General features: G+C 32.7%; 1 protein-coding gene across 1 annotated transcript; it reads left to right on the forward strand.

The window, feature by feature from the left end:
• Positions 1 to 8,400: 8,400 nt before the first annotated feature.
• LOC112275496 (folylpolyglutamate synthase) lies at positions 8,401 to 14,715 on the forward strand. The gene is made up of 15 exons (XM_024505882.3): positions 8,401 to 9,014; positions 9,335 to 9,400; positions 9,875 to 9,984; positions 10,529 to 10,589; positions 10,847 to 10,921; positions 11,187 to 11,243; positions 11,521 to 11,581; positions 11,841 to 11,887; positions 12,159 to 12,236; positions 12,606 to 12,770; positions 12,951 to 13,205; positions 13,378 to 13,456; positions 13,578 to 13,727; positions 14,075 to 14,277; positions 14,498 to 14,715. Exons 1-15 carry the CDS (start codon positions 8,844 to 8,846, stop codon positions 14,555 to 14,557), a joined length of 1,638 nt encoding a protein of 545 aa, XP_024361650.1. The 5' UTR covers positions 8,401 to 8,843; the 3' UTR covers positions 14,558 to 14,715.
• The last annotated feature ends 3,962 nt before the right edge of the window (positions 14,716 to 18,677 follow it).

Here is an 18,677-nt window from a genome sequence, read left to right on the forward strand (position 1 = left end):
TATACAAGAGAGAAGTGTTTGAGAGAGAGAGAGAGAGAGAAAGAGAGAGTATGTATATACGAGAGAGAAGTGTGTAAGAGAGAGAGAGAGTATGTGTATACAAGAGAGATGTGAGAGAGAGAGTATGTGTTTACAAGAGAGAAGTGAAAGACAGAGAGAGAGAGAGAGTATGTATATATAAGAGAGAAGTGAGAGATAGAAAGAGAGATTATGTGTATACAAGAGAGAAGTGAGAGAGAAAGAGAGAGAGAAAGAGAGAAAGAGAGAGAGAGAGAGAGAGAGAGAGAGAGAGAAAGAGAGAGTATATGCATAAAAGAGAGAAGTAAGAGAGAGAGAGAGAGAGAGAGAGAGTATGTGTATACATGAGAGAAGTGAAAGAGAGAGAGTATGTGTATAGAAGAGAGAAGTGAGAGAGAAAGAGAGAGAGAGAGTATGTGTGTACAAGAGAGAAGTGAGAGAGAGAGAGAGAAAGAGAGATTATGTGTATACAAGAGAGAAGTGTTTGAGAGAGAGAGAGAGTATGTGTATATAAGAGAGAAGTGAGAGAGAGAGAGAGAGAGAGAGAGAGAGAGAGTATATGTTTACAAGAGAGAAGTGAGAGAGAGAGAGGGAGAGAGAGAGTATATTTTTACAAGAGAGAAGTGAGAGAGAGAGAGAGAGAGTATGTGTATACAAGAGAGAAGTGAGAGAGAGAGAGAGAAAGAGAGAGTATGTATATACGAGAGAGAAGTGTGTAAGAGAGAGAGAGAGAGAGAGTATGTGTATACAAGAGAGAAGTCAGAGAGAGAGAGTTTGTGTATATAAGAGAGAAGTGAGAGTGAGAGAGAGAGAGAGAGAGAGAGTATGTGTATACAAGAGAGATGTGAGAGAGAGAGTATGTGTTTACAAGAGAGAAGTGAAAGAGAGAGAGAGAGAGAGAGAGAGTATGTGTATATAAGAGAGAAGTGAGAGATAGAAAGAGAGAGTATGTGTATACAAGAGAGAAGTGAAAGAGAGAGAAAAAGAGAGAGAGAAAGAGAGAGAGAGAGAGAGAGAGAGAGAGTGAGAGAGAGAGAGAAAGAGAGAGTATATGCATAGAAGAGAGAAGTAAGAGAGTGAGAGAGAGAGAGAGTATGTGTATAGAAGAGAGAAGTGAGAGAGAAAGAGAGAGAGAGAGAGTATGTGTATACAAGAGAGAAGTGAGAGAGAGAGAGAGAGAGAGAGAGAGATTATGTGTATACAAGAGAGAAGTGTTTGAGAGAGAGAGAGAGAGTATGTGTATACAAGAGAGAAGTGAGAGAGAGAGAGAGAAAGAGTATGTGTATACAAGAGAGAAGTGTGAGAGAGAGAGAGTATGTGTATACAAAAGAGAAGTGAGAGAGAGAGAGAGAAAGAGAGAGTATGTATATACGAGAGAGAAGTGTGTAAGAGAGAGAGAGAGTATGTGTATACAAGAGAGAAGTGAGAGAGAGAGTGAGAGTATGTGTATACAAAAGAGATGTGTGAGAGAAAGAGAGAGTATGTGTATAGAAGAGAGAAGTGAGAGAGAAAGAGAGAGAATATGTATATACAAGAGAGAAGTGAAAGAGAAAAAGAGAGAATATGTATATACAAGAGAGAAGTGAAAGAGAAAAAGAGAGAGAGAATATGTGTGTTTTTAGGAGTGAAAAAGAAAAATTGTGCAAGATAAGAATATGAGAGTAAAAGTGTATATGAGAAAAGAGTGTGAGAGAGAAAGAAAGAGAGAAGAATTAAAGAAGAAAAAATAATTATGCATGAACAAAATTTGTGAGAGAAAGAAAAAAAGAGGGTGAAAGTAAGGGATATATGAGAGAAAAAGAGAGAGTGTGTGTATGAGAGAATAAGAGAGTTTGTATAGTAAAGGAATGTGACAAAGAGTGTGTACACAAGACGAGTGTGAGAGAGAAAGAAAGAAAGTGTGAAAGAAAAAAATATGCAAGAAAAGAGCATGTGAGAGAAAGAGAGAGAGTATGTGTGTACATGAGGAGTGATAGAAAGAGAGAGAGAAAAAAAAAAAAAAAAAAAAAAAAAAAAAAAAAATGTAGATATGTCTGTGTTTAGGAGAGAAGAAGAAAAATTATGTAAGGAAAGAATATAAAAATAAAAGTATATAAGAGAAAGGAGTGTGAGAGAAAAAGAGAGAGAGTGAAAGAAAAAAAAGTATGCATGAATAGAATGTATGAAAAAAAGAAAAAAAGAAAAAAAATGTGTATACGAGAGAAAAAGAAAATTTGTGTAAAAAAAGAGTGTGAGAGAGAAAGAAAGAAATAAAGTGTGAAAGAGAAAGAAATAGAGTGCACAAGAAAAGAGTGTATAAAAGAAAGAGAGAGAAAATATACAATGGAAGAGTAGGAGAGAGAAAGAGAGATTTTAAGAAAAAAGAATGTGAGAAAGAAAGTGTGTGTAAGAAAGAAGTGTGAAAGAGAAAAAAAAAGAGTATAAAAGAGAAAGAAAGAGAATGTGTGCAAGAAAGGAGTGTGAGAGAGAAAGAAAGAGAGTATAAAAGAAAAAAAAAGAGAATGTTTACGCAAAGAATGTATGAGAGAAAGAAAGAGAGAAAGAGTGTTTGTACAAGAGAGAGGTGTGCAAGAAAAGAATGTTTGAGAGAAAAAAAATAAGAAAGTGAAAAAAAAATGTGTATGCAAGAAAAAAAAAGAATTTATATAAAAAAAAGAATATGAGAGAGAAAGAAAGAAAGTGTGAAAGAGAAAGAAATAGCATGTACAAGAAAAGAGTGTGAAAGAAAGAGAGAGAAAGTGTGCAATAGAGGAGTATGAGAGAGAAAAAGAGAGTGTGTGTGAAAAAAAAAAAAAAGATTGTATAAAAAAAGAATGAGAGAAAAGGAGTGTGTATAAGAAAGGTGTGTGTGTGAAAGAGAGAGAGAGAGAGAGAGAGAGAGAGAGAGTGTGTACAAGAGAGAAATGTGCAAGAAAAGAATGTGTGAGAGAAAGAGAGAAAAAGTATACATGAAAAGAGTGTAAGAGAAAGAGAGTGAGAGAGTGTGTTTGCAAGAAAAAAAAAAGAGATTATACAAGAAAAGACTATTAGAGTGAGAATGTATATGAGAGAGGAATATAAGAGAGAAAGATAGAGAGTAAAAAAAAAAAAAAAAAAAAAAAAAAAAATGGAGTATGCAAAAAAAGAGTATGTGAGAGAAAAAAAAGAAAGAGTGTGCAAGAAAGATGTATGCAAGAAAAGAATTTGTGAGAAAAAAAATATATATATATATATATATATATATATATATATAAGAGAGAAGTATGTTTGAGAGAGAGTGTATGTGTGTGTATATATTTTTCTAGAGAAATAGAAAAATTGTACTAGAAAAGAATGTGAAAGTGAGAGTTTGTGCAAGAAAGGAGTGTGATAGAGAAAGAGAGAGTGAAAGAAAAAGAAAGAGAGTGTGCATGAAAAGAATGAGATACACATGGCTTCCAAACTAACTTAGAGTATGGTACACATGGCTTCCAAACTAACTTAGAGTGTAGTACACATGGCTTCCAAACTAACTTAGAGTGTAGTACACATGGCTTCCAAACTAACTTAGAGTGTGGTACACATGGCTTCCAAACTAACTTAGAATATGGTACACATGGCTTCCAAACTAACTTAGAGTGTGGTACACATGGCTTCCAAACTAACTTAGAGTGTGGTACACATGGCTTCCAAACTAACTTAGAGTGTAGTACACATGGCTTCCAAACTAACTTAGAGTGTAGTACACATGGCTTCCAAACTAACTTAGTTATTGAAGAGCTCTTCTCCATTATGGTTGATGCTCTTCCACTGCTCTTGTTTTCTCTATCTTTTGTGAACATCTGCATTTTAATGGCTTCTAATATCTCAATTAGGTCAAGGATCAATTTCTTTTTTTGTTTTTTTATTTTTTTTGTTTTTTTTGTTTTTCTTTTTGATAATCATTCTATTTTGGTAGTTTGAATAAAAGTTATTCTTAGGAATTAGAGAATGATCATATAGTCAATACTAATGATAACAAATCTATCTTGTGATTCTGATAGGATAAATTAAGTTTTATATTTAAATATTGTATTGAACAGCACAGTGCTAAAGTTAAACATGTTACTTCTTAATTCATGATTTCATTGATTTTACATGAAGTGAGTGTGTAGATCAACATTCAATGTTATATATTTCTATTAATGCATGTTGTAAAAATAAAAATAGTACTTCTACTCTTTCATTTTTGGTTGTCTGCAACTAAAAATCAAGTATGCAAGCATTGGGTGTGTATTGAAATAAATAAAATTGAATAGTACGAATTTATCAAAATAAAAATAAAAGAATAAGCTGCAAGGTAAACAAGACTCAAAGAAAGGATTTGATAAGATTAATTTTTTACTTCAATTATATTTAACACATATATTTTTTGTTATTTTACAACATATTGTGTAAGCTTTCAATATAACTTATTGAGATTTTAAAAGAGTATTTTAGTAGAATGCAGATGTTTCTAAAAGAATTTACCAAGTTTTATGAGATTGTTGAGGATTTTAGTAAAAAATTGGTTATCAATGTCCATATGTATGATTCTCTATCTAAAAAAATACTTTCCTGGGACACACAAGTTTCCTTAGTGTTTTGAATAAATAGATATATATATATATATATATATACATGGAAACATGTCATGAGTTGAGCTTTGCTGATGCACTTGAATATTTTATTGAATGTAGTAATTACTTACATTTTCTTCATGATAACTTCCAACCATCTACTGTAAAATAACAAAGCCATAGTTGTGCTAAAGTTTTAAAAGCCAACAGCCCTAGCATACCTCATTATGAAAATACATTATGTCAGTATTTCATTTTAAGTACTGTTGTTTTAGTAGAGGTTGGAGATATTCTTGTAAAAATGTACATTGAAAAATAGTAAATATGTATGTTTTAGTATCTATATATATATATATATAGATAGAAAAATATATATATATATATATATATATATATATAAATTTATTTGTTAATTTATTTGTTAATTTATTTGTTAACACATATATATGTATTAATTAAGCATATCTTTGAACTTATTTTAACTCAGCTACAAATTGTGCTTTTGGCATTGTGACAAATGTGATTTGATATTTACTATGCTATATATTTATTTTTATATTATAGATTTTTTTGCTGAAAATAAATGCTTAAAATATATTAATGAAAATTCCCACAAATTTACACACCATGATGTTGCTACTTCTATATAAGAAAATATTTTTTGATATTATACAATCAGTGATATAAATTTATGTCGTTAGAAGATGCAAAATTCTTCCCAAACACATTTACTTCATTTATTTTTTGATGGCTGTTACTTATTAATTTATTAATGTTTTAAATTATATTACGTTCTCAAGAGAGTTTATTTTGCTATGTTTAGAGTGTGACTGCTTGAAATTAAAAAAATGTCCACATCGATTCTTTTTGCAGAATGAATGTGTTTTTATATATTTTTTTCACCTACCAGCTGTGAAACAGAAACAATTACAAAAATTGTTGCATTAGAAGCCTTCTTTATCTCCTGATTGTTTATATCCCTAAGCTTACTTATCCTTCAGATAATGAGATAATAATGGTGTATTACTTGATATTTTATTGACTTCTGAGTTTTACTGTTTTAATATATTAGCAATCTACAATTTCCAAAATTATTTAACATATTAACATAGTTAATTTTTCTTGTTTTGTATAATTTTACTCTTTTAATTTTTTTATGTATATAGTAACTTTTAATTTTTTGGAATTTATAATTATTAACGTTCTTAATATTGGTATTTATTTTTTCGTGCAATTTAATTTAAAATTCTGATTCTATTTAGTAGAATATTAAAAATATTATATTTTTTTAATTTATTCAAAAACGGTGATAAGAAGAAGCAATAATTAATAGAGTTATTTGATATTTATTGATAAATAATATTTTCTTTTGATAACTTAATTGTGCTCTTTTTTTACTTATATTTCTTTTATAAATTTTAAATAATGCTTCACAATGGTAGTCTACATACTCTAGTGCCATTAACATGCTTTACATGATTGTGAAGACAATAATCTTTTTTATAGTAATTTCAAGACAACCAATCAATTTTATTATATATAAATACTTCTATAATATTTAGTTAAAGTAAACCAGTACATAGATGTTAGTTATTGTTTACAAAATTGGTTCCAAAACCAATTATTGTAATCAGATGAAATTTAACAATAGTTAAAATCTAACTAAACATAAGAAATATTATTCTAAATAATTTGATGTGTTCATCATTCCTTGAAAATTGATTTAGAGGCAGTTGGTATATGCAATCAAACCTGCCAAATCTGATGCTGTTATATCCAATATGCTGCAATAGCTGCTGCAATTTCAATCCACCAACTTGGTTTCTTAATTGATAATCAATAATTCTCAATACTAGATATTTAATAAATGCATTAGAAAAATATAGATTTTCAAAGTACAAAATTTATTAAGTTTTTTCATTCTAATAAAAAAAATCAGCTTTCTACATTCATTTGTTACAAACCTTAAGGTTGACAAAGAAAGAAGAATGTGACTGAAGACCGTTGAATCAAGTGACGATACTTTTCAACATTTGTTTCTTTATAGACAAGATTTTGTATCTTTTTCAATGCTTTTAGAACGAGCCTTGCACCATTTTCTATATACTCCTCTACAATTCTCATAGTATCTCTCAGCACCAAAGATTGAACATTCAAATTAAGTTGGGGCCCATGTGCTTCCATTTCTTTTCCTTCCTTCAGGATTTCTTCCTAAATAACAATCGCCAACTCAAGAAGCTCCTTGTCTATGAACTCATGATGAATCTCTTTATGATCTTCAGGATTCAACAAAATCTCAATAGACATGGAGTTCTTCACTCTATGAGTAGACATTTGGTACGTGAGCTCTTCTTCTAATGCTTATTCCTCTTCCTTTATGTTGAAAGCAAATAGTGTGACTTTATTGGAAGGCACATCTTATAAGATGTCTTCCACAATAAGCTAGTCATCTTTATGGTTGCAAGGTGATATGATATTTGTGTCTTTTGAGCTGTTAGAGATTGTCTTAGAAGAAATATCATTCCATGGTATCCTAACCTATTTCATTGCTTGAAGCTATTCCATGTTATAAATGTCATTGTATAATTTATCATCTATCTCATGGTCCATAACATATTAAAAATAAAAGCTCTCGTAGCAATTTTCCAAACAATCAATAATTCTAACATCTATAGGTCTTATTTTTGAAGTGGTATTTGGAGGCAAGAAGAGAATTTTAACATTTGTAAGGATGAGTTTCTTAAGTATGTGTTATGTTGCTTTGTCTTGAATGAGAAGAATAATAAAATTGACAACTTTCATTTTGGAATTGATATATTTAAGCCATTTCTAAAACAAACTCTAGTCAACTAATTTTTTTTATTATTGAAATAATAGAATCCAAATTCAATACTAGTCTTTTTATTAAAGCATCTTAATTTATTTGCATGGCAAATGAACAAAGGATCTAATTTATCACTGCCATCAACATTGTTGGTAAAGGCTACAAACAATCAAGTTTTTTCTTTTTTTATTCCCTCAATTTGCTTAGAAGTTGTGGTACAATCTAGAGCCATAGAATAAAATAATAATATTTTATCTATATTGTTAATATCATACAAAGAATATTTGTTCGGTTTTTGCATGATATTTGATGAACTATTGACTATTGTATCTATATTTGCTGAAGTGGCCTCTCCATGTGTGTGAAAGGATTTGAAGTTTTGATGATTCTAAAAAGATTCAAGCCATCTTTTGGAAAACTCTGGTTATTCATCTTTTGAAATGCTAAACTAGTTAGCAAATGTTTTGGCCTTGACTTGAATAAAGAAACTAAATAAGCGGAATTTTTATATATTGACATTGCAACACCCAATTGACCAAAGCATTATCTAAATCTGAGTGATTCACCATGCATTGTTATTTCATCTTTGAGTCTGCTAAGGTCATATCAACATACTTATTCTTTTTATTAAGAATTTCAAAAATAGTACTTTGAACAAGTACTTCTTTAGTTTTCAAATAAAATCTTATACAAATTTTCTCGTTTATATATATATATATATGTATATATATATTTTTGAAGGGTATTGTCTTATGTATGAAAGTTGTTAGTTCATGTAATTTCATGAACTCAGAATCTAAGTTGGTTTTGATCCTTCATAGTAAAAGGGAGGAAACAAAAGCAACTAATGGAATGCCAAGCGACAAAGAAGAAGAGCCAAAATTACTGAGAAACAAAGGCAAGGAATTACACTCCAGACGCACGCCCATGACGCCGCGTAATGCCCTGGTCAAGGAAGGCACATAAGAAGAACAAGAAAGGCACCACCTCGTCCTCCCCTTCCACACCGTAATGACCCTCTACCTCCTGGAGAGTGGAGGGAAGGAGGCTCCGATTGATCAAGGATTCTGCTTCGACATCTCTCTCTCTCATGTCGTCTTAATGCCGCAATTGGGTTCAATCCCCACTACCACCTTTACGGAGTTCGTTGTCAGATTTTATGCGGGAGGCCATGGCAAAGGTTCCTCCAGTATGGTGACGAGGGTTTAGACTGGCGACAGGGTTTTCGTCTCTCACACTGATTCGAGGGATTTTGGAGGGATGAATGTAAGCTGGTCACGTTGCAGGATTCATGGCGGTGTCGTGAGAGGTTTTGTAGTTGTGGGTTGTGATAAGGGAGTGGAGACATCATGGTAAGGGTAGGAGTGGGCTTGTCTCTGTGAGCCAAAGGGGAAGAACAGAGGACTTGCGTTTTTGGGAGGTTGTGAATGGTGGTGCATTGAAAGATGGCGGACGGTGGAACAGCTACAATGCAAACCAGTAACAGGTCTTACGAGGATGCAGTTGTTGCGATGAACTCTCTTATCACTCCCACGGCGGACCTGCCGCCGCGTGACCCTACTACTGGTGCTCTGAATTGGAATGCTCATTTCCGGTCCTTTTTCAGATTTATCGAGGTTTGTTAACGCTCTCTGTAGTTTTCACGTTGTAGCTTAGTCTTCAGGAATCTGTCAAAAGTAAATTAGTCGTCACGTGAACTACGTCCCTCAAAATTCTCAGCCTTAACAGTATTATCTAGTGCCTCACCGCTGACTCTCTCACGTTTGTTTTATTTTGTTGTTGTTGTTGTTGTTGTCGTCTGTTTGTTTGTTTGTTTGTTTGTTTGTTTGTTTGTTTTTTTTTTTTTCGTCTTCATTTAGAAAATGAATTTTTTTCATCTTCATTTTGTTTGAGGCAATGTCGCTTTCATGACCATCGAAGGATTTGATGGTTTCAGATATTGGAAATGAAGGAACCTCTTGCACGTCTTAGTGTAATTCACGTTGCAGGAACGAAAGGAAAGGTACGCTCTCTCATGAGCTTCCATAGAAGCGACAGTTGCTTGAATTGTCTTTACAGAGGGTGATACTTGCGTCGGAAGTTCACTTTTCTTACTGGCCTGTTGTACAATTTAGCATGATACAGATTGTTTTGCATGGATGCTTTATCTCAAGGCTTGATGCGATGTTAGTGTTGATTCTGTGTCACAGTAATCCTGCAGTTGTTTTCGGTCGTCCAAGTTTCCTTTTAATTACGTTTTCACTTTCAAAGGGTTATGGGCTCATTTGGAAGATGAATTCTATGTAGGAAATTTTGTCTGAAAGCCGAACCTCATCTAGTGGTAGGAGAGGTGTCAGTAATTGAATTGGGTCTAAATGCTAGGTTAATTTCACTTATAAAGATTCTTCTAGTATGAACCTTTTAGCAGTCTGTAACGTATAGGCGTAGTTGCACTTTTTGAATAACTGATGGAATGGTTATGCCGATGGCGGTTCAGGGGTCTACGTGTGCATTCACAGAGAGAATGTTGCGGGAATCTGGCTTCCGCACGGGTCTCTTCACATCACCTCATCTCCTCGATGTTCGCGAACGCTTTCGTTTTAACGGGTAAGTTTTTAGTTTAAACAAATTGCGCGGCAGATCCTTCTAATGTTTATGCATGCACACACGTTCAAGGCTGAAATAAATTAAAATATTCAACACAGAATCAGTAATTTTGGTCGAATATGTGTAGTGTTAAGCTGTGGATGCATTTGAGATGGTTTTTTTAATCTCCAATGTTGCAGAGCTGGTCGCCATCATTGGGGGATTGGATTGATGCCTGGAGTAGTTTCAGAAAAGTTAGCTCAGCATGTTGTATCTATCTATCGTGTCGGAAACTGTATTCCCAATCTAAGTTCCGATACACTCCTAACCCCAAACACATTAGAAGATGAAGATGTTCGACAGCCGTGTAAAGCTGCTTTTTACCACATTTATTTTGCAAATCACAGATTCCCCTATCAAATAAAGATTCGACACTTAGTTTCAGTAATTTCTTTTGTGAAAGGTGAGAGCCCTGTTTTATAGTGAAAGAGATAACAACACATCATGTGCATGGCCTACTGGTAGTGTTCTGAGACTCGTGCGAACGTGATAACCTGGTTGACAGTGAGATGATATCCAAGGATCGATTTCTTTATCACTTCTGGTGGTGTTGGGATCGTCTTCAGGTATTAAATGAGTTGGTTCCAAATATCTCATCTGCAGTCGTATTAGTAGAATGGCACAGATCTGAAATATTGATCACATTGTAGCTGCTGCTGCTTTGAACTAAGGTCCTGGCTATGCATCTCTGCTCATGATAGACGATACTGTAGATTGATCGCTGGTCTCTTGCCCTCATCTCATCTTATTTATTTGCATCTGGCATACATGATTGTCATAGATTTTGTCTGATGCACTTTTTCTGTTCTTGGGGATTTTGCAGGCTAACAATGCGGATTTGCCAGGATTTTTTCGTTTTTGCACTCTGTTGGGCCTACGCATGTTCACTGCAGAAAAGGTTGGTTTAGTGCCCCACTTTGGTCTCGTCTAGAAGATTAACAAGCTCATTCTGTGATTTTGATGATCTCAACTGTGGTTTTAAAAACTCCAAACCGTACGGAATAAAGACCTTGAGAAACTCTTCATGTACTTGACTTTTGAAGTATCGCAATACTGTTAGACTCTGTATTAATTTGTACTACGTCATTTCACCTTTAAGTATCACTTCCATTGCTAATTGGTTGTTGATGTATTCTTTTAACGCCACTATGTCGTGTTTGCAGGTGGATGTGGCAATTCTAGAAGTCGGACTTGGGGGCCGCCTAGACGCAACCAATATTGTAAGCTTCATCATCGATACTATAATATTAATATTTTGGGACAACTTATCGCAGTGCTTCTGTGATTTATGTTACTCTGACCGCGTTGGAGTGCACATAATTTATTGCCTCTTATCTTTCCCTTATCTAGATTCGTGTATTTGGTCTCGAACTCCGACTTGTGGGAGCTACTGCTTGGGAAGTGTGATCATTCTTTCTGGGTTTTATCGCCGATATTGTCTAAATCATGTTGTGTATTTTTAATGATCATAATCACAAGCAAATCTTTTTCTTCCAGGTTGAGTCTCCTGTGGTTTGTGGCATAGCATCCTTGGGATATGATCACATGGAGCTGCTCGGTATCTAGACTTTTGCCATGACCACAGTGTCCATTTATCTCTTTTAGTCATGCAAAAATTAGCGCATTAGGTTCATGACAATACATCATTTGTTCTACAAGCTAGATTTGTCGGGAAATGGCGATGTGCAAGGCCACAGTAGCTGTTTCCTTTCTGGAACTAAGGAGCTTGACAACTGGAGAAGATCATCGTAGGCTAATCATCGTGACACTTTTACTTCTGGATATTGCATTTTGATTGAATGTATGGTTGTTCACAGGGAACACCCTCGCAGAAATCGCATGGGAGAAAGCTGGTATCTTCAAGGTATTATTAATCATTTCTTGAACTAATACTGTACTTTTGTATGAAGTATAAAATGTGTGGCATACTTAGTTGGAATGAGTTATTTTTATTACGTACTATTTTTCCTGGAGAAATTCGCTTCTGAGTAGATATCAAGACCTGAAATTCTTTACGTTTCCATTTGGGTCGTCTAACCTACCGCACTCGTATTTCATATGTAGAGGTTTGAGTAACCAGAGAAGTCAAAAGTCCGTGTACGGTCCAAGTCTAATTATTAACTTATTGCATGAAGGCAGGTGTTCCTGCATTCACTGCTCCGCAACCAGAAGAAGCTATGGGCTCCCTTCAAAAAAGAGCTAGAGAGCTAGGGGTATCCTTCATCACCCTTGTCCACTGTTATTTGGCAAAAAGTTTCTATGGGTGTTGGGCAATTTGCGTTCTTCTGTTCTTTCATTTTAGCTTATGATTCCCACAATAGACTAATCATCCGTTACGAACAATTAGCATACTTCTTAGTAGAGGCATAATTGAGTTCATTTTTTTCTTCTGTGACTGAGTGCATTCAATTTGGTGATGATCCGGGTGACTAGAATAGCTTACAAATGTGTTTATCGTGAAGATAAGGCATCTGCTCCTGATTGGAATTAGACTACTGTTATGTGCTGTTTACATTGATGTACTGCATAACTTTTGAACCATGGAAAACATTGTGAAGCCTCTACTTGTCACTTGGTTGCAGATTACTTTGAAGGTAGCGCCCGCTCTTGAAGATTATGGTTTGTCCGATTTGCAACTTGGGTTGGGAGGTGAGCACCAACGTATCAATGCTGCTTTGGCTGTTGCATTGTGCAAGCAGTGGGTCATGACAAGGGCTCCCTCCGAGCAGCATAAAGAGCTTCAGAAGGTTTGTTCTGAATGTTCTGTGCTTGTTACTCCGTTAATCATATCGTTATATTTATGCACTCTTCGACGGCTAAACAATTCAGGATCCAAAGATAGAACAAACCATCCCTAGATGTTCCTGCATATCGTATCAAGGTGTATTGCAATTTAAATATCAACGACTCACAATGACTTATTGCAGATTTTAGGGGGTGGAATATTGCCAGACTCATTTGTCAAGGGTCTCCAGTTGACCAAGTGGGCAGGCAGGGCTGAAGTTATCCATGATCCTTCAGGACGTCTGTCATTTTATATAGATGGAGCTCACAGTCCTGAAAGTATGGAAGCGTGTGCAAATTGGTTCTGTTCAAGAATTAAACATGAAGAAACTACCGAGGTAGTGCAGTCGAGCAGTAATCCGGAGAGGTGGAATTCCAAAGGCTTCATTATGAGAAGGGCAAGTAAAAAAATAATCAAAATCCTTGGTCTTTGCTCCTTGAATCATGGGCTACTTAAAGACTAAAATAACCTTAGGCGGTGCTGACTGCCTTATCCCTGTTATTTTCTGGTATTTATTGTTGCTTTCAATGTTTTTTCTTTTCATAAGTTGTGTTTATGTAAATCTACAGGTTCTTTTGTTCAACTGCATGCCGAAGCGTGATCCTGTATTACTGCTGCAACCTGTCATAAACCTGTGTTCTAAAAATGGTGTGTTCTATCATTCCTTTACGCTGCTTTACGAAACACAACAGTATGCAATGGTAACCAAAGAAAGCTTATCAATTTTCCTTTCGCGCTGGAAATCACTAACTTTAATCTTCTCTGGCAGGATTTCCCATTCATGCGGCCTTCTTTGTACCACCTTATTCTAGCTACACATCTGTAGGCACCTCACACCAAGCACCTACTGTCACAGACGCAACTTGGCAGCACACATTGCAGCGGCACTGGGAGTCTCTATGGCGAGATAAGCTCACAGGTATTGTCGCAATACTCATGATCCTGGATCTCGCAAGGTTAAATTAATTTCTTGAATGTGCGATAGGTGTTGTAGAGGGTTCTGGCCATTCTAGTTCCTCATTCTGCTCTGTCTCCACCTGGTTCAGGATTAATAGAAGTGGTACAGATCACATAAGTGATTACCGCTTTGTGCAGGACAATTGTTGCAGCCCTAAGTTTGTTCTAACGTTTCTCGTTGTTTGCCTTGTAAACGTGCCTGTCGGATATTGCCCCATTGTGGCGAACAGTGTCAGTTGTTTACATCTTCGAAGGTATTTATATGTTAACTGTAACATCTCATAGAATTAAGTATCCGTGCATGTGTAGATGGATCTGGTTTTGCCTGTCTTTCCCGAGGGGAAAGACGTGAACCCGAGATAGAACTCTTGTCTACTCTAAAAGACGCCTCAGAGTGCAATCCGCAGCATGGGAACATGTTGGGTCCATCAAGTGCAGTGCTAAGATCACTGCCAAGTGCTTTGGACCATTTTCGCAATTGTTTGACCCACCACCCTCAGCTTCGGGTTCAGGTACCAACTCAAACCCCACAGATACACAAAGGAGGTTCATTTTTTGGATACTTGGCCACACATTTATGCGTGAGGAAGAGGCACTGGCTAGGGCCAATTGGAGTGAGAGTGTTTTCACTGTAAGTGATGGACATAGACTGGAGCTCATGTTATGTGTTATTTCTTTTCACCAGTGGGACCAAATCAAATTCACTGAGCCTAAGTGGTGCGTGTTGTGCAGGTGCTTGTAACAGGCTCGTTGTACCTGGTTGGTGACCTCTTGAAACTTCTCAAGCGTTAGAGTCTAATGTGTCCAATGAGAGCCTTATGGACTAATTGAATTATTTTGCTGTGAAGGATTGTCAGTGCATATTAGCCGCTTTGAACATTTAAATTAACTGCAGGCGTGTCCATGATTTAAAACTAATTCTTTAAAAGATGATTAACATACATTGCAAATTGTGCATCATTCTATTATTAGCATAGATTATAAATTTCAAGTCTAATAGAGTTTGTTGAAAATTGTATTTAAAATACATTATTTAACAACATTTTAAAATTATAAAGTAAGTCTATTAATAATGTAAGTTTGTTTTGAATTTTACATAATAAGAATAAATTATTAACAGACTTGGATGATATAACACTCAATGTCAAAGATAAGAGGTATCTGAGATTAGATTTATCAGTAAAATATCTACAAGCACATTAAAAAATAGAATAATAAAAATTGGTTAAAAGGATTTTTGAAAGATTAGATATTTGCTTACAAACTTCTTTTATATTTTCTTTATTAAGATATTAGTAAAACTATATATATATATATATATATATATATATATACTTATACTTATATATATATGTATTTTTATTATAATATCTTCTAAATTTTAATCTTTTATTTCAATTAGTTTTATTCAATCTTTACCAAAGATGACTTTGAGCTTGCTTATTCAAATCTTTTATTCCATAAAATAACTTTTTTTGCATGTTTGTTAGTACATTATATTTTTAATAATGGATTAGTTCTATGTTGTTCATTGTTTAATATATATTATATTTAATTATAAATATAATCACATCTATCAACTCTCTCTTTGTTAATTTTAATATCTTACTACTTTGGATAATTTTTAAAATAATTGAATATGTAAATATAAATATATATATATATATATATATATATATACTAATGAAAACTTGTGCCATTAGCTACAAAAATGATATAAAATTGACTATTCCTAAAAAAATGTCAACCAAGAAAAAAAAAAAAAAAAAAAAAAAAAAGATTGATGTAAAAAAATAGAATCATTTATGTTTTTTCATTGTAATTGATAAATATAATTTTTATTTATTACAACTAAAATAGCCAATTTAAAATGACTTCAAGATAAATTATATTTTTTGTAGTATTTTCATCTTTACTATTTTTAAGATATAAGATCTTAATCATATTTAAAGAAGTATATTGTGACAAGGTAATATACAATTGTTTATGTCCAAATACATGGTTTCTAAGATCTATTCACACATTAACAATTGTATTTGAGATTTTTTAATGATTATTTCAAATCCCACTTTTATTGGAGATTTTCTTTGCTACAATTTAAACAAAATCTTTACAGATGATGCATATAATATGATCCATAGAAGAAAAGCCAATTATTCCTTGTAGTCTTCAAATAAAAGTCTTCCCTCTATAACTTCATCAATCAATTGTGTAATGACCAAATATGATCTATTTCAAAGTACTTGACACAAAGCAATGTTTTGTAACAACATCATAGAATATCTAACCTTGACCTCTTAGCTAAATCATGGCAATGTAAATGGACTTAAGCTATTCAAATATTTGATTAGATAGCAAGTATTATTATTAGTACCATCTTCCATAATTGCTATATTTGCATTGACATAAATATGTGAAATTTTAAAAAATCTTTTCATAGCATGCTTATTTAAATTATCAATATCATAATTTTGTATACATGAAATAGACTTTTGAATGAAATATTCATCTTTAAGTGTTTCTTCATTCAATTCCAAATAAATACCTTGAATAAAATCAATTGATATTGGACGTACTTTCATATGTTCTAAAAGAAATATAGTACTTTTTAATAGATCTATAATTGTTGATCCATTTCTAATCTGTAAAAGATAAATTATATTTTTTGTAGTATATTCTTTGGAATATTGCAAAATGAATTTTTATCATGGTGGAGCATAATTGTGAATATAAAATTTGTAATTTTTCCATCACTTAAAATTTGAGCTATAATTTTAGAAAAATCAACATAATTTTTTTTTTCCATCACTTTGAAATTTCATTGCTATTATATTATAGACAAATATTTTTTTTTTTACTTTCTATTGGTTCTTCCTAAAATATAGCTTTTCAAGTTTTTTATTTACTAAAGCAAGGATATCTAAGTATATACTATGTTATTCATCATTCAACTTTGGCACAAGTTCTTTTACTATTTGTTTTAACTCATCGCAATTTTATGCCATAGGCTTCATAAACATTCAATTAGTTATATTTTCATTGTAATTTCTTTTTCATCCCAACATCAATAGAAAATCAATAAGTATTTTTTTTGGTTCTTAAAAATATTTATCACAAAAAAAATCCTATAATCTAATATCTCTCTTTCTGTTATTGAATTACGTAAAGTCTTATTTGAGAATGTACTAGGCACTTGATTGTGAAAGGTAAAATGGAAATTATACTAATAATATCTAAAAAAATTTAATAGAATCCTAAATAAATTCTAATTTGTAAGTAAGTCATTTAAGTCTTATATTGTCAAATAGATATACGATAATAAAATATACTTGTTATAAGAACTTGATGGTATAAAATTAAAAATACTTATAGTAGGTAAGAGAATCAAGTTATTTAAATAAAGAGGTGAAAACATTAGTTTTGATGAAGAACAAAATCCATTATGAGATAATGAGATAGGAGAAGAAGAACAAATTAAAGACCCAGAATCTGACCAAGAAGAAAAATACTCTATATCAACATATTGAAGAATCATTGACACATGCCGAAGGATGTACACGTTGAGGGGTAGTGGACATTGTGATGTAATACAATTAATAGGTGAAAAGGGTGAAAAAATTATTATATCATAGAAGATCTTACTTCAAATATTATAGCAAATTATCTTAGAAAATAGAAAATAGTTTAAAAGAAAGTAAGACTAAAGGTGTAAATGCTATCTTTTTGCAAAGCAAGCTTCTACTTACTTTGCAAGGCCATAAATAAGAAAAAAAAAGGTATATTATAAAAATAAAGAATATGAGCATATATAGGAGCAAGTTAAAAGTTGATGTTAGCAAAAATTAACTCAAAAAGGCAAAATTTGATACTAAAAAAGGACCAGTTATGAACCTCGATCAAAATCAAATCCTGAGGTATAAAACTAAGTACCTACGGCAACTCTAGGGTTTTTTAGAAAATCAAAAAGTAGGATTAAAAATAAAACTTGATAAGGTTTCTTTTAACGCTGATTTTGAGTGATTTGAGTATGTAAATACTTTCTAAAAGCTTTGCAAAGTTATAGTTGTTTTGGATGATTCTAGAATTTGCCAACTAATAAAGGTATTATGTTTTAGAAAATTTTGTGAGTTTGGTAGTAGATCTACAATTAAAATTTTAAAAACTTATGCAGTTAATTGTCTTAAGTATATGTTATAAGTTTGACCTTGATAAAACAATTGAATTGAGGCTATTGAATTTCAAGTAGGTTGAGGTCTTGAAAATTGGACTTTAAGGAGCAGTTAGGATTTCTAAGATCTTCAACAATATACTAGTTGGATTGGAGTGAAATTATTGTTTAAGAGTAATAGACTTAATTTGCTATACATATGTGAAATTTGAGAATATATGAAAAATTTGAAAAGGAGATATTGGTGCTGGAAGTTTAATATTCAAATTGGAATAAGAGGCTGGTCAATATCCGAGCAGATTTTAGGATTTTTCTTCCATTTAGTAAGTGTAATTAACCTCAAATTTTGTGTGTTTGTTGCTAACTTATTTTTTAAAAAGTGTATAAAATTTTAAGTAAGATCAATAGTTTAATTGATAGATATTAAGGTTCTAAATTGAGTTAGGATTAATTTGAGATGATTAGGTTTTGATTAGGATTTGGTTTAGGTTTAGTATTTTCTTAGAATTTAGGATTTAGGTTTTATTTAGGATTTACTTAGGATTTTGTTAAGATTTGGTTAGGATTTAGATTTGAACTAGGATTTAGGGTTTGATTTAGGATTTGTATAGGATTGAAGATTTAGGATTTAGAATTTGCTTAGGATCAAAGATTTGGTCTAAAGTTTGATTGTATTCCATTAGAATTTCAATTAAGGTTAAATTAGGACTTAGTTGAGATTCATTTAAGATATATTTGTGATTA

The sequence above is a fragment of the Physcomitrium patens genome, chromosome 23 (assembly GCF_059467195.1).
Source record: "Physcomitrium patens ecotype Gransden chromosome 23, ASM5946719v1, whole genome shotgun sequence".
NCBI classification, from domain to species: Eukaryota; Viridiplantae; Streptophyta; class Bryopsida; order Funariales; family Funariaceae; genus Physcomitrium; species Physcomitrium patens.